Source organism: Caretta caretta, chromosome 3 (assembly GCF_965140235.1).
Source record: "Caretta caretta isolate rCarCar2 chromosome 3, rCarCar1.hap1, whole genome shotgun sequence".
NCBI classification, from domain to species: domain Eukaryota; kingdom Metazoa; phylum Chordata; order Testudines; family Cheloniidae; genus Caretta; species Caretta caretta.
In genome coordinates this window covers 137,083,808-137,108,489 of record NC_134208.1, presented here as the reverse complement: position 1 = coordinate 137,108,489, position 24,682 = coordinate 137,083,808, and the positions used below count along the sequence as shown (strand labels likewise).

Here is a 24,682-nt window from a genome sequence, read left to right as displayed (position 1 = left end):
CAGCAAAATACTACGTTGTAGAGAAACTTTTATACGTTTGTCTCAACATCAAATCAAAGAGTACTGACTATGCTGCTGCATTTGGCACTGCTTAGCACTTCCAACTATACTGCTTTTCATTATGACTTTATTTATAGTCTTTGCACATTAGCAGTGAACAAGATTAAAGATTTTTGACTTGCTTTTGATTGTTTTCTTGAATTTTACCTTTTATCGTTAATGGCAAATTTCTAACATGACAGTAGTAAAATTAAAAAGATTAAAAGATTAAAAAATGTAGCCTGATGTACAAAGCAAAAGTGTTCTTTTCACCAGTTGTTTCTATTTTAGATGTAATTTTAAGGGAAATAAGTAGTTTTCTGCATTTCAATGATTTGCAATTTTACACCAAAATTAGCAATCTCACTTTAGTTCTTTTGTCACCCCAGTATTTGTGCTAATAAACATTGATGCTTGAAACACTTCACACACACAGCTATCATTAATTTTTGTGTAAGTGACATTGGTGATAGCAAGGCAGCCTGGTACATCTGATAACAGATTTTACTGAGAGTTATGAACCTGGGTTCTATTGCTGGCTCTGCCATCAACTGTGTGTCACTTTGGGCAAGCCACTTTATTTGTCTATGCCTAAAATGGGGATAATAATGCTTACTCACCTTTACAACACTTTTTATGATGTATGGATGAAAAGCGCTATAAATGTGCTCAAATTATTATAAACTTATAGGTTTGCTCAGTAATAATTGATTATATCCTAGAATCTACCTTTCGGTTTTTGCATTTCTTAACAGCGGTCACATCCACCACAGTCTTTGTGTGAGCATATGATTGGATCATCATGACTGCATAGTCCACCAAAGACTTATTAATTGCAGGCAGAGTGGTCTTTTGAATTGAGGGCCCGCTGCTTTCAAGCAAGCTCTTTTGTTTAGGTAGTTTTCTATGGACACAAATGATTGATATTTCAAGGATCGAGTTAGCATGCTTGGAGTAAGACTTTGGTGACTGGATCTTCATCCATGTCAAAATGATGATGAGTCTTGTCAGCAGTTTCTTGAAAGAAAGGCTTGGTACTGAGTAATAGCATGCAGGCATGCAAGGAAAGGGAAGGCAGAAACAGTGAGGACAGGGGAAGACGAATGAATGATATGGACAATGCAACATATAAAACAAAAGAGACAATTTATCTAAGAAGGTCCTCAACCAATGCAAACTAACAAAGTGAAATAAAACAAACAGAAAATTACATTTAAGCATTAGGAGATTTATTGCACAGAACATGGTATCAAGTGAGAAGTGTAAGTAATACCATTTGGGCAACACTATAAAACATTTATTAAGAAAATAATGCTGCTGTTGTGGAGGAACTTTCTGCAAGCAAGAAAACTAGCCTTCCCACAAGGAATGAGAGTCAGTTGAGAAAAGCAGCTTTCCAAAAACAGAAATAAGTCCTAACATAAGAGATCCTGGATCATTAGGCCTATGTTTCTCACATGTGGATCTAGGTTGAGAAAGAAAAACAGGCAATTCCATGAGAAAAACAAGTAATCTGCCATTCTCTATTACAATAGAAACAAGATGTTTTGAAGGCGTCAGGGATACCTGAAGCCTTAGCATAACCGAAGGTTAATAAACTCAGAGAAACATGAAATTACCTACACAGATAGTTCTGCTCATTTTGAAAATTGTAAATATGCTTTAGTGTAATTAATATCAGGGCAAGTCATTCAAATATAATATTTTAGAAGTGTTAATTAATGCAAAGGAATCATACATTTTAAACTAAAATCTCCTTTTAAAATTTGACAGTGTTTATTGGTTTCAGAAAGAAAGTTCTTTAAGGCTATGAGGCACAAAAGTGTTTAAGAAGAACAAGTTTTGAAAATTAGGGTCTTGTATTTAATATGAAGTTACAATTGTAACTACACGTTTTTTACATGCAGTTTAAAGGAACAGTTTGAAAATATAGTTTCCACTGTCTAGTGATGAGAGATGCATATTGATTTAGGATAAACTTTATTCATTATGGTGAGCAAACACTATTGTTCTAATCCAAACTCTCCTCCTCATCCTCAAAACCATTTTGCAAATAGGAAAAGAAAAGCACATCCCTGGAGAGTTTGTCAATGGAAAATCTATTCTTTTACTTTAGATTCACTGAGGTTACTCTAGCCTTTATCACCAAGACAAGCTTGGATTTCATTAATAGGAGAAATCAAGAAATCATTTTCTTTCAATGGGTTTCAAACACAGGACACAGTATGCTAAACAGCAGCAGACTTCACACTAAGAAAAGGAAGTTTCTTGAGTGAAAGCATAGGCTGAGGTCAAGGTATTAGCAAGTGTCATTATCTTAAGTCAATCATGAATGCAAACATCTTAATGGGGGCATACAAAATAAAACCCAGAAGAAATTAACTGAAATTGAACACACAAAAACTACTGGAAATGGTAGACTCAGAGCTAGAAATCAGCATGAAATGAACAACACTTAGAACTGGGAAAATCATAGAATGGATTGAAAATGTCAGGATAGAAATACCTCTTCTCATTAGGGAAAAAACGCTGCTCAACTTTATGCATAAAATTATGTAATAAACACGCCAATTTGAAATCTGCCAGGTCGTTTATTTAACAGCCATTTTGCATGAGTTTTACCAAGGATCTCCACAACTCCCTTTTTCATTGCCTTCTTAGATTGCATATTCCTCTTTGCTCCTCAAAGTTAAATAGCTTTTCCATATCTAAAAGGGCCATTATCTTAGGCACTTTCCGGCTCAGAAGATGGTACTGCTACCTCTGGGGAAACTGGGAATCTCCTGTCTCAAATGGTATAAGCTTTCAGTGTCTAGTCCTACAGAGTCAACAAGATATTGGACCTTAAAATTTGGTGTGTTTTTAAATCATACTAAGATATACACCTTAGTCTTGTGAGATTCCCAGTATTCCCACCATCCATAAATCTTACATCATTACACTTCAGTGCTATACAAACAACACAGGACAATGTAAGAATATTATCAAGAAGATCTACGGTAATTTCATACTCACTTAAGTGATTTAGGAGCCTAGCTCCCATTTTCAAAAGTGACATACCTATTTAGGTTCTTAAGTCCCACAGGCTTTTGTCAAGGCTGAATCTCCACTCTGTCACTCCAAGTGCAGAAGGTGGGGGTCCGCAAGGATTCTAAAAATTAATACTTGCCACTCCAGGCTTATATTACACTCCCAGGGTTACAGCTTCTCTCTGACCTTGGCTTGATAAACACTACCACCGCCCAAATGCAAAAAAAAACCCCTTTGAACCCAGTAAGGAGCACTTGGGAATTCCTCCCTGTGGGGTACCCTCAAGCCCTTTCACCCCTCCTCCCCCCCCAGGGAAGAGCTGAGAAAGAAAACAAAGGAAATTAGCTGGGGCTACCAGCTAATCAAACAATATGCACAAGCCTCTTAGGACACCAAAAATCCCATCCTGTTCTTAAAAAAAGTAAATTTTATTAAAAACAAAAAGAAAAAAAATACATCTGGAACTTAGGCTTTTCCTGGATTTTAAAAGAGCAATTCCAAAAATTAAGCACTCAAACTAGCTTTCTTGGGGGTACAGCTTAAAGGTTACAAGCAAACAAAAGCATCAGGGGTTAGCACAGAGGATATCCACAAGCCAAAATAAGAAATAAACCTGATAGCGTCTAACTAAACATTCCCTATCCAAATTATTTCTTCTAGGTATGGAAGTTACTTTTTCATATCTGGTTCAAACCTTACACAGCATTGCTGCTCTGTGTCCCTTCAGCCCAGAGAACAACAGACAAAGGGAAAGTTTCTTTCCCCATCTTAAAAAGTTCAAGCCTTCCCACTGGCTCTTTTGGTCAGGTGCCCACTTTTTTTTCTTTACCTGGGGGACTTTTTAACCCTTTACAGGTAAAGCAAGTAAAGAACAGCTACCAAGAGGGATTTTACAGCTAATTGGCTGGCTGGGTGTCCATCAAAGGGAGCTATCCCCCACTTTATTTATCACAGCTTTCAATAAGACAAGCTTCTCACATTATTTTGGTACATAAATGCCTAAGGCTCCTAAACACAAAGCTGTTTTAAAAATGAGACCTAGGCTCCCAAATCCCTGGGCTCTTGACTTTTTTCTTAGGTGCCTAAATTACTTCGAAAATGAGATTCTGGCTAATAAGTCACATTCATGCGTTTGAAAATTCATTCCAATCATTTCACAAAAATGTTAAAAAACTAAACACTTCGACTCATTGAGCCAAATCTGCTGTTCCTTGGGGAGGGAGGCAAAAGTGAGTTTAAATCAAATTTGAGCCTCCAGCCCTGGAAAAAATTAGAGCATCTCAAGTCTACCGTACTTTGTGTCAGTTTGTAGCTTCTCCTGGGCCAATGCGCTCTAGCCACACTTCCCTTTTTCTATCACACCCTCTATTCCAGGGCTGCAAAGCAGGGGCAGTGTAGTGTCATTGTGGCAACACTTTACCAACCGGGAAACTCCCTTATACTGGGAGTACTCCAAAAGGGCTGGTTCTGCTTTCTTTATAACCCAAAATGTCATAAAGAGGCCTCAGCATTCTGCAGATTCTAACCCAGGTACGGGATGGCAGATTACAAATAGAAGAGCTTTTTCAATCTCAATTGTCACATTGCTATCCACTCTGAGCATATCACATTGCTCTACACTGCATCATTTAAGGCAGTGGGATCCTGGGGGTCTGCAGATTATGTCTAAGATTTACAAAGGGGTCCGCACCCTCATTCAAAATGTTTTAGGAGTCCGCAAATCAAAAAGGGTAGAAAGCCGGTGATTTAAGGTGTCAGTGTGATGAAATAAGAGATTCACCCTAAAGGGCCATGCATTATTATATATCAGATACATACTGTTAATATAAATGTAGCAGCTACCAAATAATCTGAATTTCTGGCAGAACATTTACAAATACTCTCTGAGCAAATAGCTGGATTTTTGGGTGCATAAATTAGGAGTAACGTGTAGGCAACATCAGATGAAGCTGAGACACTTGACAGCCTAGAGAAAGGGTATTCTAAATACACATTGGCTGGTCTTGAACAACTGAAGGGTTTCTGTTAGTTTTATGAAAAAAGAAAAAGAGCATACTTAAATATTGCATTTAAATTACCTTGCCCTGCAGATGAAGATTACTGTGGATAATATCCCTAACTTCATCTTCAGTGTCTTTCTGTGAAGGAAAAATACATTGTATCACATACATCATACAGAACATTCACTGAAATAAAGCAATTACTTGTGTTAAACAGGGACGTCCTAGGCTATGCATACCATGTTAAGGAGCATTCTCTTGGGATTAAGATAGGCCTCAGAACTTCAGGATTCTATTCCCAACTCAACTGTGCTGACCTAGACACTTGACAGCCGCTATGTACCTCAGTTTAACAAACTGTACACTGGGGATAACAATATCTGCCTATCCAGCGGGCATGTATTGAGGGTTAAGTATTATTCATATCAAGTACTTTGATATCCTCAGAGGAAAAGCACTGTATAAATGCAAAGTATTATTCTGATGATGTCTTATTCAAACACTGGGCAAGATTATGACTTTTATCCTTCTCTAATGTAGGTAATGACTTAAAGAGAGCTGCATACCAGCTGCAGTTCCTGAACATATTGTGCTGGAAACTGGTACAATAACTGCAAGTATTTGGAAAGCAAGAGCATAAAGTGGCCCCTACATACATCCTTTCACTGGTGTATGCTTTCTTTGCATCTGCACAGACGAAGCTGTTTTTGTCAGTGTGGAGGAAGGAGAGGCATTGTACCCTCCTTGTCCCTACTCTCTTTGGGGTGTCTAGCACCACTGTCCACATTGGTCCCCTCTCCTCTTAATTCTTATACACTAGGAGTGGCAAGACCAAGCTTGTGTCTGGACCCTGCACCAAGTGCAACTGAAGGCTCCCGGGGCCTACCTCTTAGGTATCTGGGTATGGCTAACCCCATTTTAGCTCTCCGGGAGTAGGTCTAGATTCCATCATTTATATCTGCAGTTATATTTATAGCTACCTATAGTCATTCAGCCCGTTGCACGATCATTTGCATTAAAATCATCATCATAAATACAGTCTGGAACCCTTTGCCCAAATCAGTGTAATGAATGGTACCATATGTAATTCTTTGTTGCCCACTCACCACTAAACAGAGAAGGACGGTCTTCTCAGACTTGAGTTCCCTTCCCCTCATCAAAAACCGGTCATTTTAAAACAGTATAGCTGTCTGAAGGTCATATATGCTTCTATGACATAAAAGCATTGCAGCTGCACTGAATTGTGATCATACTGTCAAACAAAGCTACTTGACTGTGGAATCATTCCTAAAAGTACCATCTGTATGACAGTGAAACCTCTAGGCCAATATAAAACTATGTAACCAATTGGGAGTGGTGAAAGTAGTACTGTATTTGGGAATCAGTTATGTTAGTATATTTATAGTTTCTATCTGTATTTCTAACTAACCAAAGTTTGTTAATATCTATTACTGGCAATTTTTCATAAAAAAAAAATCAAACAGAAATAACTTTGTTATAATTGAACCAAAAAAAGTAGTTTAATCTTTGCCCATTCCAAGGCTTAGCTAGAAAAAAATACACTTACACAAAGCAACATATCCAAAAAAACATTTTTTTCAGCAAATCAAAATAAAATTAAGAGGTGTAAATGAATAACCATGGTGGTCATCCATGGTAATTTTTTACATAAGAGAGTACTGTACACTACTCAGTTATCACTGGGAATCCTTACAATTATGTCCACAAATCAACATTTAAATAATAAAAAACAGGTTTTAATGCTTTGCATTTAATTGTAGTCATAATTTCTTACTCTCTTGTCTGCAGGGTTGCAAAGACAGAACACTCAGCCCCAAGAAAAGAGTCTGAGAACGTCTCACATTTCTTACCGATCAATTCTGGAATGTTTTGATAGTCCTCTAAATTGAGTTCCATCTAATCCTTTTAAGCATGATCATTAGGGTCTGATCCAAACCCCACTGTGGTCAATCAAAAGACTCAATGGGCATTGGGGTCAGGTCCTGAGGATAGAGAGGATTAAAGCAAGAAAAAGCAGGGAAATCTCACAGAACTCTGTTAGAGGAACAGTGTAATGTCACTTCTCCACTGCCCCAGATCTAGAAGAAAAAAAACACATGAAGAGGACCTACCATGCTGAATCTGTTTTTGGCCAGTGCAATTAACTCTTGGTCTCTGGGTGCACAAATATTTAGACCAATAGGTAGTAATCTCTTCAGTGCTGCTACAATGAGAGATGTCTGCACAGAATACCGGTCCCCTTTTCGCTTCATTTTCTTTCTCTCCTGATCAGAAAGAGCTGCCTAGAGCATATAACAAATATTTTATTATTATTAAATATTTACATCTGCAATGACATTTTAATTTACATTTTTCTACTGTTGCCTAGTTCTGACAATTTCATTACCATCTATCCAGTTCCATCCTCATCCAAAGATATTGCTCACTATGCCACACTGCCCTGTGTTTCACTCAAATACTTCATAAACATGAATATTTTCTAGAACAACTGTCTTTTTACTTGATCCCACACACTTATTTCCCTTCCTATATGTGACTGGACACTGTTCTTCAGTAGACACACTTGTCAATAGTCCTTTTATGTCTTTCCTCTTTGCAAAAATGTGTCATTTCCAATTTCCAGTCTCTGAGTCCTGCCTTCTCTGTTTTTGTTGTTGCTGTTTAAATACCGCTACCTTTTCTGGGGGAATCACCATAGTTTACCATAGGAACCACTGAGTTCTGGCTGAAAAAGTGGTGACAGTAAACAAAAGTGTTGTCTGGAACCATGGAAAAAAGTGTTGTCTGGAACCATGGAAAAAATTGAAGTATCTGCAGCAGAATTTTCTGAGCTGAACACTAAAAACCATAAGAACATTTCTTTATAAAACACAGCATTGTCTTCTGGACTGAACACAGTATTGAGAATCAGACATTCCAGTGCCAGTTCTGCCACCAGTTTACATGCTGTCTCAAAGGACTTACTTCGGTTTACGTCAGTGTAAAGGAGACCAGGAAGGTGGCCTTCCTCACCACGGGGGTGTTTTCAAAATGAATTCATTAACATTCATTTCATGCTTTGATTATGTAAAGTGTTATGTAAATACTGAGTATTATTTTAATTATACATCAAAAAGTGGAGTTCTCATCGGCTTTTGTTTGATGAGATTTTGCCATGTAGGAAACAGCAAGGCCATGTGAAATTAATGGGTCATAGAAGCTGGATTGTTTAGCTGTCTGGAATTTCAAAGAATCATGTGCATTTCAAAAGATGACATTCAATAGTTTTCTCCTGTTTGAAGACAAACACACATAAAGGGATACATGAAAAAATAAGCTAATGGGTGAAAAATAAGCTATTGTATGAAATGTTTGACATATATATGTGAAAAATACAAACTGATTAATTAAATTCAATGTTTATTAGTGGATATGCAGCTTTTGCAAAAAGAACCCTTTGAAGTGACACTTATTTAAGTGACTAAAAAGGAAATGGAGAATAAAATATAGTTTCATCATAATAATGCCTTGTCTGAATCAGGGTTGACAGATGAAAAGCTGTGCATCCAGTTTCATGTACTCAGAGTACACTGGTACATTTAGAAACTTCTGACACTTCCATAGCAATTTAACTGTGCTGTAACTGAGAGAACCCATTCACATTTACATGTTTGACCCGAATGTAGTCAATGGGGTGGCATGGGTGCAACTGAGATCAGAATTTGACACAATTTCTGGGAAAACTTGTTCACATACACTACATTTTTCTGTAATAAAACAAAAACTATAGAATACATGATAAAACTGTAGAGTTATACTTAACAATTAGACAATAACTGTCTAATATTTCTACCTTATTAATTAAGGGGAATTAACACATACTGCTAATGGGAGACAAGAGAACAGAGTATGTAAAATATCCTGGAAACAGGAACTGGGTTTTAAAATATATTGACTGTGTGTCCAAGGAGATCTGACTGACCCACGCCGGTAGATGCACACGGGTACACTATCAGCATTTCCCCAGAGAAGACAGGGTATTTGGACATTTTATCTGATTGAGTGAGGAGAGAAGATGAAGGAGGATCACTAAGAGGCATAGGAACACAGGACCATACAAATTGCCATATTGGATTAGACTAGCGGTCCATCTACTCTGGTGTCCTGTTTCTGACACTGACAAATATTAGATGCTTGAACAAAATATGCTAGAATCCCATGAAAGGATAATTATGTAACAACCTACAGGGAGGAAAGGGGAAGTTAAATGAAAAGTTAAGTTAAAAAAATTGTTTTGATTCTCTGTTCAGGTTCTGATGCAGCCCTCTTCACCATTGTATCTCAGCACCTTGCAGAAGTGCATTAAATGATGTGACTAGCAGTTGTCATATGTGACGTTCTGTCTTCCCCATATTTTCTCTCCCAGGGGAAAATTATGTGAGGTTTTATTGGATGGGGAGGGGTGTTAATTTAAAAAAAAATTAATGTCTACTGTGCTATACATGTTTGTTATTGAGGACCACATCAAAGTAGTAAACCTTGCACTTGGACCAGAAAGCTGGGAAGTTTGTGGAAGTTCATTCTACAGCCTTGGACTGGCCCCAGAAAAATCTCTATTCCTGATCCTCCTAGTTAGTGATTTGCTTATTCCTTTAAGGATGAGGGATTATGTCTCGCTGAGTTCTGCTCAGCACAGGACTCAAGAGTTGGGGAAGATAAGGAGGCATTATACCATCTTTCTAAATCTCCCTCTCTCCCCTCCCCACACCGAGTCTGGCTGCTCCAAGCTGTAGCCAGCTGAAATGCCTGCTCTCTCTTACCTTCATCCTGGTAACTACAGATATTCCCTGTAATTATAGTGGGGAATAACTCTAGAAATGGAAGACATGCACACACACTTTGCCCACGGTAGTAGGCATAATTGCATCCCATCATGCACCAGAGGCCAGATCCTGCATTGTTAGCCTACCCAAAACTCCTGTGGACTAGGACATTGGAGTGCAAAACTAAGGATCAGGTCCAACACCAGTAAAGAAGATAGATCAACTACTGTGATATGTGCAGCCAGTGATATAATAATCGCATGGCCTTTAAGCACACCTGATATTTCTATCCACCCTAGCCAAAGCAAGTAGCAGCAGCACAGTGAATTTTCAGCACTACCGGAGGGACCATCATAAATGGCAGGACCCTGAAATTTCACAGGAACATTGAATTTAAGGGATTATAAATGCGGAGACTTGCCGTTACAACCTACAAAGCTAAAACACTAAGAGGAGAGAAAGCAAGACGGGATAACAATATTTAAACTTTGCAGCTCATTGTACCTTAGACATCTTGGATTTGGTGTCAGTAATAAGGAAAGACATGTTGTTGATTTCATTCTGTACCACAAAATTCTGCTCTTCCCTTTTGAAATTCTGAAATGTTACACAGGAGATCTCAGTTAAAAGCACTTATTACATGTGAGAAATCTGTCCATACAAGTCTTGAATAATAAATATGGGTTCACTGGAACTCTGTAGATTCCACAAAGTTACAGTCTCTATGTTTTTAACGGATTCTCAAGAATATGCTAAATTCTGGCATTATTTATATTGGACAAATCTCAGATTTTTATCCACTCTGAACATAAAGTGGATCTACAAACAGATATCCCCTGATTTAAATGAAAGAGATGTATTTTTATTCTCGGAAGGGTCTGGTGCAGCTTTGAAAATCTATTAGGGAAAAGAGAAGGAAGGCAAAGAATTACCAGGAGCGAATGATATCAAAAGATATGATTGAAATTTTAGCCACAGTGCTTAGAAAGCTCTTCAGAAACTATTGTTGTATAAAAGAATATGATTGTGCAACATAATTAATTTGTATAAATGAAGTGAGCATTTTTATATCTGAAGTGAGCTTTAATTTCAATATTTTTTTCTCTAACACCTAAGGGAATATAAATTTCCAACGCGATATTAACATTTACATCTGAGCAAACAATATTTCCAATAACCTGACTCATTGAACTTAAACTTACCCTTTTAACATATGCAATAAGACTGTCATTACCAGCTTCTTGAACTGACAAATTATGTTTATCAGTTGTTGTTTTTTTAAATGGACTTTTCATTGTGAACAACAGCCCACTGTGGATATTTGAAATTCCAGCTGTTAGTTGTGATGAATCACATAAACCAGCGGTTCTCAACCGGGGTCCAGGAGTCCTTTCAAGGGGGCCGCAGGGCCCCGCAGCTGAAACCCAGAGCCTGATACCCGGCGCCCCTGCAGGGCTGAAGCCGGGAGGCGCGGGGCTGAATCCCCGAGCCCTGGTGCTCCCTGTGGGGAAGAAGCCCTGAGCCCATGGGCAGAGTTGGAGACATGGAGGACATTGTGCCCCTCTCCCCCCAACTGCAGTGCAAGAGCAAGGCAGTCCCGGTGGCAGCTCCACACCTCCCCTGCACCATCTCGTCTCCTTGCTCCCTGGCCAGCTTGGAGGCGGGAAGCCGGAGCTGGGCAGTGCAGGACAGTTGCTGCTCTGGTTGGTGCTATGGAGCAGGGAGTGGCAGCATTCCCTTCTCTCCTCCTGGTGCCCCGGGTTGAAGCTGCTCCTCAGCTCTCAGCCCCCTTTGCTCCTGCAGAGGCAGGCGGTAAGAGCCACCCAGATGGGGAGACCCGGCTCCGAGGCTGGCAGACCCTTCTGGGAACAAGGACCGCAAGGGAGCCCTCCTTGCACACAGCCCCTAGCTACTCTACTCCCTGCCCCCTGAACTACCCCCCTGCCCGCACACAGCACCTACCTACCCCCTCCCTGCACCCACAGCCAGTGTTCCCTCTAATTGTTCCCACTCATGTGCAGAATGAATTTTGTTATGTGCACCAAAATGAAGGTGATGTGTGACACATCACCTTCATATTGGTACACATAACAAAATTCATGTGGTGGGGGTGGGGCCTAGGGGTTCTTGTGGGAGGAGGCTCAGGGCTGGGGCAGAGAGTTGGGGTGCAGGGGTGTGAGGGCTCTGGCTGGGGGTGCAGGCCCTGCGGGGGGCCAGGGATGAGGGGCTCAGGGCTGGGGCAGAGGGTTGGGTGCAGGGGGTGAGGGCTCCAGCTGGGGGTGCAGACTCTGGTGTGGGGCTGGGAATGAGGGATTTGGGGTACAGGAGGGTGCTCCAGGGCTATTGCGGGGAGAGAGGACTTCCCCCAGTGCTCTCTCCCCACAGCATCATCTGGGCTGTGGGGGAGAGGTGCTGGGGTAGAGGTGCCTGTCCCCGTTGTGGGAGCTCTGGGGCTGGAGCTGCAGGATAGGCGCCCCTCCCCTGGCCCCACCAGCTCTGGGCTGGGGGAGGGCCACCTGGGCCGTGCCTGGGACCGGGCTGCTCCAGCTGCGCCTGGGGCCGGCCTGGGCCATGCTGACCTGGCCACGGCTGGGTCCGGGCTGCTCCGGGCCACAGGGTGAGTTGGGGCCAGGGGAAGGGCGCCCCTACCCCACCAGGTTCCCGGGTGGGTTCCCTGCGTGCCTGCACAGAGCTAAATAGGCTGCTGTGCGGCCGCACAGCTTACAGGAAACTTAGCCCACAGATACCCCATGTGCACACAACTCCTAGGTACCCACTCTCTGCACTACGTGCTACCCCCGTGCCTGCACACAGCTCCTAGCTACCCCATCCCTGCACCCTAAGCTGTTTTCAGACTTTCTGAGCTGAGCCCTCCCACCTTTGAGTGATCATTTTTGGTTGTGTCTCCCCGCAACCCAGACAGGCTGGGTGGCCTGATGACGTGAGTCGGGGGTGGAGGTGGCGCTCCCTCCCTGAACCCAGCCATGCAGAAGGGACTTGAGCCTTGCTGGCCCCTGTCCTCTCAAAACAGAAGTCAAACTACGCCTATGCCCAAGGCCCCTGCCCCAAGGCCCTCCCACTCCCACTGGGCCCTGGAGTTTTCATCGCGTGTTGCGGGGAGCCACAGAGAGAAAAAGGTTGAGAACCCCTGATATAAACCACATGGTTTTACTTCTGTCCTCTGGCTGAACTAGTGTAATTTTTATAATTTGGAAGAAGGTTTAAGGAAGCCACGTTGTCTTTTAATCTCCTGTAGAGGTATCAGTTGATAGAGAGGCAGCAAATAAACAGGATTAAGGAGTTTTAGATAACTAAGCACTTTCTACTCTTGCCAACAGTAAGTTTGGCTCCAGACATCCTGCTTAAAAAAGTCCGATTACTGTAAAATATATAACCCGAGTGCAGAAATTAAATTAAATTTTGTCTTCTGACATTCACACACAGTCATTGTGTTTACTGAACTATAATTCAATGTCACTAAATAAATGCATGTGTACACATGGTCCAATCTATGAAGGTTGCCATCAGATCTTTATCTAACTTATTTAATTAACTCTGTGCTATGGCTCTAGTGAGGGATATTTGGAACACTGGATACTATTTTGTACGACAGGGAGGCAATCTCATATAGTATAGACCACTATTAGTGTGAATGCTAGAGTATGTAAGCTTCCAAATTCACTCTGTGAGCATTCATGAGTGTGAAAATTGATCTCTCAAACATTCAAAGGAAGTGAGCACAAAAATGGATGCAAGCACCGCCAAAGCAAATTCATTTTAAAGTTTGAGAGAGTATTCACAAAATTGTTCTCTTTATTCTCTGAGCTCTAATTATATGACATATTTGAAATATATAGATAGGAATATTGTAGAAAGATCTAAAAATACAATGTCATTACTAGGGCTGGCTGGAAAACAGGAGTATTTTGTGAAAATGTTTCAGGTTTCAACATTTGCTTTTGTTCTACAACAGGACAACACCAAGACCCTTTGGAAAAACAGAGCAAGAAAGACAGCCGAGTGATTATGGCACAACCCTGAAATATGACAGGTTTCAGAGTGGTAGCTGTGTTAGTCTGTAACAGCAAAAAGATTGAGGAGTCCTTGTGGCACCTTAGAGACTAACAAATTTATTTGGGCATAAGCTTTCATGGGCTAGAACCCACTTCATCAGATGCATGGAGTGGAAAATACAGTAGCAGGTATAAATACACAGCACATGAAAGGATGGGAGTTGCCTTACCAAGTGGGAGGTCAGTCTAACGGGACAATTCAATTAACAGTAAGATAACAAGGGAGGAAAAATCACTTTTGTAGTGATAATGAGAGTGGCCCATTTCAAACAGTTGACAAGAAGGCGTGAGTAACAGTAGGGGGAAATTAGTATGCGGGAAATTAGGTTTAGCTTTTGTAATGACCCAACCACTCCCAGTCTTTATTCAGGCCTAATTTGATGGTGTCCAGTTTGCAAATTAATTCCAGTTCTGCACTTTTAGGTCTGTTATGAGTGACCAGGGAGATTGAAGTGTTCTCCTATTGGTTTTTTGAATGTTACAATTCCTGATGTCAGATTTGTGTCTATTTATTCTTTTGTGTAGAGACTGTTCGGTTTGGCCAATGTACATGGCAGAGGGGCATTGCTGGCACATGATGGCATATATCACATTGATAGATGTGCAGAGGAACGAGCCCCTGATGGTGTGGCTGATGTGGTTAGGTCCTATGAAGGTGTCCCTTGAATAGATATGTGGACAGAGTTGGCACTGGGGTTTGTTGCAGGGCTTGGTTCCTGGGCTGGTGTTTTTGTTGTGTGGTTGCTGGTGAGCATTTGCTTCAGGTTGGGGGGCTATCTGTAAGCGAGTACTGGCCTGTCTCCCAAGGTCTGTGAGAGTGAGGGATCGTCCTTCAGGATAAGTTGTACATCCTTCATGATGCGCTGGAGAGGTTTTAGTTGGGGGCTGCAGGTAACGGCTAGTGGCGTTCTGTTACTTTCTTTGTTGTGCCTGTCTTGTAGTAGGTGACTTCTGGGCTCTGTCAATCTGTTTCTTCACTTCAGCAGGTGGGTACTATAGTTTTAAGAATGCTTGATAGAGATCCTGTAGGTGTTTGTCTCTGTTGGAGGGATTGGAGCAAATGCGGTTGTATCTTAGAGCTTGGCTGTAGACAATGGATCGTGTGGTGTGGTCTGGATGAAAGCGGGAGGCATGTAGGTAAGTATAGCGGTCAGTAGGTTTCCGGTATAGGGTGGTGTTTATGTGACCATAGTTTATTTGCACTGTAGTGTCTAGGAAGTGGATCTCTTGTGTGGACTGGTCCAGGCTGAGGTTGATGGTGCGGTGGAAATTGTTGACATCCTGGTGGAATTCCTCAAGGGCCTCCTTCCCATGGGTCCAGATGATGAAGATGTCATCAGTGTAGCACAAGTAGAGTAGGGGTGTTAGAACAACGCTTCCTCAGCTCTCGTCTCCTAAGTCAGCCATAAAAATGTAGGTATACTGTGGGGCCATGCGGGTACCCATAGAAGTCCCGCTAACTTGAAGGTATAAATTGTCCCCAAATCTGAAATAGTTGTGGGTGGGGACAAAGTCACAAAGTTCAGCCACCAGGTTTGCCATGATAGTATTGGTAATGCTATTCCTGACAGCTTGTAGTCCATCTTTGTATGGGATGTTTGTGTAGAGAGCTTCTACATCCATAGTGGCTAGGATGGTATTTTCTGGAAGATCACCAAAGGATTGTAGTTTCCTCAGGAAGTCAGTGGTGTCTCAAAGATAGCTGGGAGTGCTGGTCATTGGATCATTACAAAACCTAAACCTAATTTCCCCCATACTAATTTCCCACTACTGTTACTCACACCTTCTTGTCAACTGTTTGAAATAGGCCACTCTCATTACCACCACAAAAGTGATTTTTCCTCCCTTGGTATCCTACTGTTAATTGAATTGTCTCATTAGACTGATCCCCCGAAATATGAGACACCCAGGTTCAAGTCCCTTCTTCTTGATTCAGAACTCGCATCTTTGTGAAAAGTTTCAGTTTTTACAAATTGGCATTTTCCAACAAAAAATGTTTTGAAAATTGAAAATTTGAAAATTGAAAATTTCCCAACCAATTCTAGTAATTACACGTCTTGAATTAAAATATTAGAAAGTGTTCATATTGAAAAAAAATCACGTACACTTGATTAAGCACTATAAAATACTACAACAAAACTTCTATATATTTTACCTTAGCTATTTTCGTTTGTTTTACATCAAATATTGTCATTGACAATAAAAAGATTTTACAAAATATGCTGTTCAGTTTGCACACCTTAAATGATTTTCCACATAACAAAATAATAAGCTAACCTAGCTAAACTTTGACGCAAACCTCCAAGGCATAAAATCAATTACTGATGACAATGACTTTGCTGAACTCCACTGCTTACCTACAGGCAAACAAACTTTCTAAATTCAATCAAAAGTCTTTGCATTTGAAAACTCTGACAGATTATAATAAAGCGTAAACTTATCCAGTTTCCATTTCAAATATTAATTATATTAGATAAATGATTGTTTCCTCACATTTGCATAGTGAAATGGCATAAAATGCAAACTGCATCACAATTAGATAAAAAATAATTGCCTAGATATTATCATATTGGTAATTCTGTCTATCTTAGGTTTTTCTACAGTGAGCATCACTCGAGTACCACTATCTAAAATCCTGATCCAGCAAAGCACTTAAATATGTGTGTAAATTTAAGCATGTGAGCAATCCCTTTTAACTGGCATGCTTAAAGTTATTAACATACTTATATGTTTTGCTGAATCAGCACCTAATTGTTGAACAGGTAGTTAGGTTGTGCCTGGTGGGCTTCATAGATAATGTTAGGTAAAATACTTCTAAGTACAGAAATGCTACAATACTATCACTCAGACTTGCTGGTCTGTGGTTATAGTGGTAAAAGCAATTTATGTAAAGATAACACTTCTTCGCTCACCTATTCCCTGTGAGTGTTCAGTCTCATCTTATCGGCAGTTTTCTGTTAGTAGTTTTACTGCTTTTTACTCTTGCACACATCGTGAGCTGCATTCTATTCTAAAGCACGTATCATCAGTGAAGTCCATAGCTTAATTCTTAATGCACAATCTTTGTTGCTGGTGTATAAGCCAGAAAAAACCCAGGTTGAGATCCCAGGACAAGTTTTGCAGGAATGGCATTAAGAGGAAATCTCCTAACTTGCAATTTAGCAAACTTCAGCTAGAAGTCACCAAAGATATGTTTATACTGCAATTAGGCACCCATGGCTGGTCTGTGCCAGCTGGCTCGGGCTTACATGGCTTGGGCTGCAGGGCTGTTTAATTGCAGTGTAGACGTTCCAGCTCAAGCTGCAGCCTGAGCTCTGGAATCCTCCCACCTTACAGGGCCCTAGAGCCCAAGCTCCAGCTGAGCCCAAACACCTACACAGCAATTAAACAGCCCTGCAGCCTGAGCCCTGCAAGCCCAACTCAGCTGACACAGGCCAGCTGCGAGTGTCTAGCTGCGGTGCAGACATACCCCAAGAGGCAAACATGGAATGCCAGGATGTCTTTTACAGTGACTTTTTAAAGCAGAACCCTGATTTAAAACATGCTGAGCTATTTGTCTGTCTGCTCTGTGCACAGAACTCCCATTGACTTCAGTCAGACACCTTCTCATACAGAGCAGTTACTGAAATGGCAAAATAAGTGAAATGCTTTCCTTTAAACTCTCTTAAAGAAACAGAAATCTGCAATGCAGTGTTAAGTCAGTGGAAGTAAAGTTACACACTCTCTTCAAAGAACTTCTGGATTTCATGTGTGCCAGTCTCATCGAGGATTCTTCGGTTACATACATTGTATCATAACCATGCCTATAGATTGAAGGAGGCTGGATATCCAGCTGTGGTGGGTAGATTTTATCATTTTGTGGTGAGTTACAACAATTTAAACTGATTGATTAGCTACATATTCAGACAAAGAAGGGAGTTCGGGGGGGAATAAAAATATAAGGCTGGTGGCAAGAACTCAGTAATGACCATCTGTATAGGAGCCTTATGAAAGAAATATGAGTTCTCGTGAAGAAATACATATTGTCAGAACTACAAGACACGACTGTATTTCTTCAACTTCACAGAACTTCAGAAGTGGCAGGAAATTAACAGACTCCTTGTCCACAGACTCCTCTCCATCATTGAGTACGTTTTCCCATGCAACCATTCAAAGATCATTATTACTGGTGGCAAACCGGAGACCCAAATTAGGACTACTCATAGCCCTTGCAGCTCTCAAGTGGAACAGACTGGCTACAAGGGATGACACGTTTAGCATCTTACAAGAAAAAGAGGATGGCAAACTCCTCATGATGAAGCACTGCTATCTGATTAATGGGGAGACAATAATGCCAGCCTCAACAGAGAAAGTATGATCCATCCTCACGGCCAGAAAAAAATGTGTCAATGGTGATTTATAAGCAAGGAGGATAAATTGCGTTTGAGTCTATCTTGGAACGTTGCAAAAGGAAACCTCAAGTCAGGCAATCAGAACCAGCTTCCCCACACACTGTGGGATTGTTACAAATTATCCCATGATAATTCCCCCACAACCAGTTTTGCTTGAACGACGCACCCAGCTGTATGATCCAATAAACTGATTTGCATCAGTAGAGCTATATTGCATTGCACTATATATCTATCCTTTTTGTGTCATATGGTTAAAGCAATTGGAATACCGTTAAAGAAAAAAAAGAAAAAGGAAATTGACGTGGGCAGGGAGTAACACACAACTTGCACCTCCTTCTCAAGGGATGGACATTGCTGTTAGTTAAATAACTGACCTATCTGCCAAGAAAACCACAGTAAAATAGAAATTGTAAAAATTTACTTACGTGGGATTTTGACCAATAAATGAATACTTCAGCCACCATGCGGAACAATTCCTCTGCTTCTGAGTTGGGTTCTTTCAGCCATTTTGCCCTAAAATTAGATAACAAGAAGGAAAAAAAAAAACTTGGCGATGATCCTTTCTGGCTTGGATAACGCAATTTTAACATTTCGCTTTGAAATCAATTTTTATATGACATCACCAGGAAAAAAGCAGAACGTTATGTGCATGTGTTTTAATTTATGCTAAAGTGGTCTTTTGATGCCCTACTTCAACATCTGAATACAGTTTTCCCATAATATCAATGTGGCAGGCTCCGACCTTGTCCCCGTGGGTCCCACACTTCCAGGCGGTTTAGGCTAGCTTCAGAAGCTCACTGCAACCCTCCATGTAGCCCTTCTCTCTCTAGGGCCAGGGATACAGTCTACTGAGCCCTTTTCATCATAAGCCAGCAAGTAGGTTGGTGAGAGAATTCCCACAGTCTCTGTTGCTCCTACGGCCTTATACCAAAACAGTTTAGCCTCCTGTCCTGACAGGGGCATGTATCCCCCTCCCAGGAGGTAGTTCTGTAGTGGTGGGTTGGGGGGAACCCGGGCCTGCCATCTACTCCGGGTTCCAGTCCAGGGACCCTAATGGTAGCAGCTGTTGGCAGCCAACCTTTCACTGCCAGAGTTGCTACATTTCCCTGGGCCACTTCCCCACCGCTCTCCTGTTTCTCCCTTCTTCACCCTTACCTATGACTTGAGGGTGTCTTCATTAACCAGCCCTTCAGCCTCACTTCCTCTCATCTGGCTCCCTGGCTCTCCTCTGCCTGACTGGAGTGAGCCCTTTTATAGTATTAAAGGGGCCTTAATTAGAGTTAGGTGGTCACATTAGCTTAATGGCCTGACCTGACTCTTTGTAGGTTAATCGGAGTCAGGTGTTCTCATTAGCCTGGAGCAGCCCCTGCTCTGGTCACTCAGGGAACAGAAAACCATTAATCCAATGGCTAGTATATCTGCCTTCTGCTACTCTGCTGTACCCAACTGCCCTGGGTCTCTCACATATCCCTCCCCCCTGCTCAACACCAAGGGGTTGGGCAGCGTGGGATGCCAGATAGCGTATGCATGATAAGCCATTGGCGTTACCATGGCAACTCCCTGCTCTGTGCTGTATGCGTAACTGGAAAGGTTGGAGGGATAAGAACCACCTGGTTACCCTTGTGTTCCTTTCCTTGTTCCATTGCATCCATTGAAGAGGGGCATGGTTGGTCAGAAGGATAAATCAGCGCCCCAGCAGGTAATAACGCAACGTTTCCATGGCCCATTTTACGGCAAGGCACTCTCTCTCTACCACTGCGTATTTTTGTTCCCTCGGAAGGAGTTTCCTACTGAGGTAGAGAATTGGGTGTTCCTCTTCCCCAACCATCTGCGACAGGACGGCCCCTAACCCCACCTCGGATGCAACTGTCTGTAGGATGAATTCCTTGGTGAAATCTGGGGCTATCAATACCGGGTTACTGCAGAGGGCAGTCCGTAGGTCCGCGGATGCCTTCTCCGCTGCATCGGACCATCTGACTGGATCAGGACCACGGGCCTTCACTAAGTCCGTTAGGGGACTTGCCCTTGTGGCAAAATGGTGGATGAAATACCGGTAAATCCCCACCACCCCTAGGAATGCTCGGACCTGCTTCTGATGACTCAGCCGTGGTCAATTTTGGATGGCCTCTAACTTATTCAGTTGGGGTTTTACCAGACCTTTTCCTACCACGTAGCCAAGGTATTTGGCCTCCGTGAACCCTACGGTGCACTTAACACGGTTCACCGTAAGGCCAGCTTGCCTGAAGGTATCAAGGACTGCCCCCACTTTTTCCAAGTGGGTCTCCCAGTCTGGGGTATGAATCACATCATCCAAGTAGGATGCAGCATAACTGGCATGGGGGCATAATAACTTGTCCATGAGGCGCTGAAAGGTAGCTGGGGCCCCATGTAGTCCAAAAGAGAGGACCGTATATTGGAAGAGACCCTCTGGTGTAGAAAACGCCCTCTTTTCCTTTGCATCTTCGGCAAGGGGAATCTGCCAGTACCTCTTAGTCAAGTCTAGGGTTGCCAAGTACTGGGCATTCCCCAGATGGTCCCCTAGTTCATGTATGTGGGGTATAAGGTAGGCATCAAACTGGGATATCTCATTTAGTCGACGGAAGTCGTTGCAGAACCTTGTGGTGCCATCAGGTTTGGGCACCAACACTATTGGGCCGGACCACTGACTGTGGGATTCTTCTATGATCCCCATCTCCAGCATTTTCCTGACTTCCACTTTTATTTCCTCCCTTTTGGCTGCTGGCACCTGGTAGGGCCTCATAGTTACTCCGGCCCCAGGGTTTGTAATGATGTGGTGATATGTCCCGGTTGTGCGACCCGGCTTTGCTGAGAATACATCTTGATATTGGGTGATCATCTCAGTTATCTCTTTCTTCTGGGCTGTCGTTAGATCAGAAGACACCCTCACCTGTTCAGGATTTTTGGGTCCAGCTCTTCTCAAACTACTGTGCATGCCTCTCGCGCATGCCAGGGTTTCAGAAGGCTGACGTGGTATATCTGCTCTAGTTTTCAACGTCCCGGTTGTCACACCTTGTAATTTACTTCCCCTCTGGGTTCAACTATTTCATAGGGCCCTTGCCACTCAGCCAACAGCTTATTTTCGGCCATGGGTACCAGTACCATTACTCAGCCACCAGGTTGAAACTGATGAACCTTGGCTTGACGGTTGTAGTAGGTTCTCTGGGCCTTTTGGTCCTTCTCTAGGTGCTCCCTCACTATGGGAGTGACCCGGGCTATCCGGTCCCTCATCCGTAGCACATGATCTATTACGTTCTTCCCCTCAGCTGGTTCCTTCTCCCAAATTTCCTTGGCTATGTCCAGGATGCCTCGGAGGTTGCATTATGGAATCCAGTGGAAGCTTGGGGGACCTCATGGATGGCAAACATGAGGTACAGTAGTAGGTTGTCCCAATCTTTCCCATCCTTGCTTACCACCTTTCTTATCATGGCCTTGAGGGTCCAGTTAAATCTTTCCACCAGACCATCGGTTTGTGGATGGTAAACTGAGGTCTGCAGGGTCTGGACATGTAGCAGGGAACAGAGGTCCTTCATCAACTTGGACATGAATGGTGTTCCCTGGTCTGTGAGGATTTCTTTTGGTAGCCCTACCCGGGCAAAGACTGCCACTAATTCTTTGTCAATGCTCTTGGAAGCTGTGTTTCATAAGGGGACAGCTTCTGGGTAGCTGGTTGCATAGTCTAGGATGACAAGCACATACTGGTGACTTCTGTTCGTTTTCTCTAGCGGCCCCACAAGATCCATGGTGATCCGCTCGAACGGAACTTCGATGATCGGCAGGGGTACCAGAGGAGCTCTTAGATGTGGACGAGGGCTGTGCAGTTGACATTCGGGGCAAGAGGCACAGTACCGCCAGATGCTTCATGTACCCCTGGCCAGAAGAACTTCTGTAAGATTCTCCCCTGGGTTTTCTCCACTCCCAGGTACCCTCCAAAAAGTGACTGTGAGCGACGCTTAATATTGCCTTCTGGTGTTTCTGGGGTACAAGGAGCTGGTGTACCTCTTGCTCCTGCATTTCCACGACCCGGTATAGGAGATTCCTCTTGATCACAAAATAAGGCCCTGGCCCCCGGGCCTCTCCCTCTATAGGTACCCCATCTATCTCAGCCACCTCCTTCCTGGCGTTCTCGTACCTTGGGTCTTCCACCTGGTCCCGTCCAAAAGTCTCTCTCCCAGGGCTTATCAGCCCGCACTCTGAGGGATGTGTCTCTGCCCTCTCGGCTGGCTCCATGAGGTTGGGGTTGGAAGCGGTCTCTGACCCCTCCTCCATCTCGAGGCCCTCCCCTTCGGTTGCCCGTGTAAGTCTGCCTACAGAGGCGGCCCTCTGTCTTTGTATCAGGATTTGGGTACCCAAAGCCTTGGCCGCCCTTCTTTCTCTCTTGGTCTTCCTGCCTTTCCACGGGACAGGGAATAGCTCCTGGGAAATTTCCACAAAAAATGGGAGGTGACATTCTGCCGCAGAAGCCTCCTGAAGTTCGGGGAGCTCCTCTCCCTCCAATTCCTCCTGTGGGAGCAAGTTTCCAAACCTGGGGAAATCTCTACCTATGAGCACGGGGTACGGGAGGTTTGGGACTACCCCTGCTTTTACCCCAGTGACATTTCCCTGAATTTCAATTTTCACTGGTATGATGGGGTAGCAACTAACAGTCCCATGGACATGGGTTACCCCCGTATGCTTACCCTACATTAACTGGCTGCGCTTCACTAATTTACCAGAAATTAGGGTGATAGCACTCCCCGAGTCTACGAGTGCCATAGTTTCTACCCCATTCAACTTTACCTGCCTTGTATATTTATGTGGGGTGACTGCAACCCCTACAATATTGAGTAGGCTGCATGGGTCTAACCCATCCCCCAGGTTACACTGCATGGACTCTAGACATTGGGGCACTGGGCCGCTATGTGCCCCAACTCCCAGCACCTGTAACACTTATAATTACTTCTAGTCACTCCCCTATCACGTGAGTTAGGGGTTTATTCCCAGGGTCCCCCCCTCTCAGGGCTTTTCCTTCCTTCTGGGTTCCCGGCTTGTTTTTGGTCCCCCTCTTTTTCCACCTAGGACTCCCTGGGGATTTGGCTACCCGACCCGCCAGGGTCAGGGTCAAGTGTTTGCTTCGTGAGGGCCTTCCTTGGGGAGTTGGGTCAACTCCCTGTCTGTCATCCGTCTTTCCACCAATGTGATCATTTCGTCGTAGGTGGATGGATCATTCTGGCATACCCATTTGCGGAGATCTGGCGGCAGTCCCTGCATGTAATGGTCCATTACCAAAGTCTCCAAAATCTCCTCTGGGCTGCATGCCTTGGGCCATAGCCACTTCCGAGCGAAGTGTATGAGGTTGAATAGTTGGGACCTCGGAGGTTTATTCTCCCTGTATTTCCACTCCTGGAACCTCTGGGCCCATACCGCTGCCGTCACCCCGATCGTGCTAGGATCTCTGCCCTCAGCCGGGAATAGTCAGCGGTGTCCTCGGTGGGCAGATCAAAGTAGGCCTTCTGGGCCTCTCTGCACAAAAAAGGGGTGAAAATGCTGGCCCACTGCTCCTGGGGCCAGGCCTCATGCTGAGCAGACCTTTCAAATGAGAGGAGATATGCCTCTACATCATCCTCTGCTGTCATCTTTGGCAAACAACCGGTTGCCCTCAGGGTTTGGGTCCCATTGGACCCCCAGGCCTAGGTGGTGAGGATCTTGAGCTGGTCCATTATCTTGCGCAGGAGGGCTCGATATTGGGTTGCCTGGCTCATTAATAATTGGTTGGTTTCCTGCTGTAGCCTCATGGACTCCTGTTGTGCCATTGCCTGAGCCCGGGTTGCCTCCTGCTGGGCCGCCGTGGCTTGCACCAGCGCTCTCACCACCTCCTCCATTGTGGTACAAACAAAAACCCCAAACCAAAAACCCTAGTACACTTTTTTTTAAAAAATCTCTTTGTTCCGCCATGCTGTGAACAATCACAATCCCACTACTGACACCAGTTGTGGCAAAGCTCCGACCTTGTCCCCGTGCGTCCCGCGCTTCCAGGCAGTTTATGCTAGCTTCAGAGGCTCACTGCAACCCTCCATGTAGCCCTTCTCTCTCTAGGGCCAGGGATATAGTCTACTGAGCCCATTTCATCATAAGCCAGCAAGTAGGTTGGTGAGAGAATTCCCACAGTCTCTGTTGCTCCTACGGCCTTATACCAAAACAGTTTAGCCTCCTGTCCTGACAGGGGCCTGTATCCCGCTCCCAGGAGGTGGTTCGGTAATGGTGGTTTGCGGGGAACCCGGGCCTGCCATCTACTCCGGGTTCCAGTCCAGGGACCCTAATGGTAGCAG

The 24,682-nt window shown here is 43.4% G+C and overlaps 1 protein-coding gene across 19 annotated transcripts in view; it reads right to left on the bottom strand.

The window, feature by feature from the left end:
* The window catches only part of RYR2 (ryanodine receptor 2), a 719,935-nt gene that overhangs the window by 144,170 nt on the left and 551,083 nt on the right, over window positions 1-24,682 (bottom strand). For all 19 annotated transcript variants that reach the window (XM_075126918.1, XM_075126917.1, XM_075126921.1 and 16 more), the window contains 4 exons: window positions 18,782-18,869; window positions 10,397-10,489; window positions 7,202-7,372; window positions 5,148-5,207 (listed from right to left, as the gene is read on the bottom strand). In XM_075126918.1, the coding sequence (XP_074983019.1) occupies window positions 5,148-5,207; window positions 7,202-7,372; window positions 10,397-10,489; window positions 18,782-18,869 (412 nt within the window). The remainder of the gene's footprint in view (window positions 1-5,147; window positions 5,208-7,201; window positions 7,373-10,396; window positions 10,490-18,781; window positions 18,870-24,682) is intronic.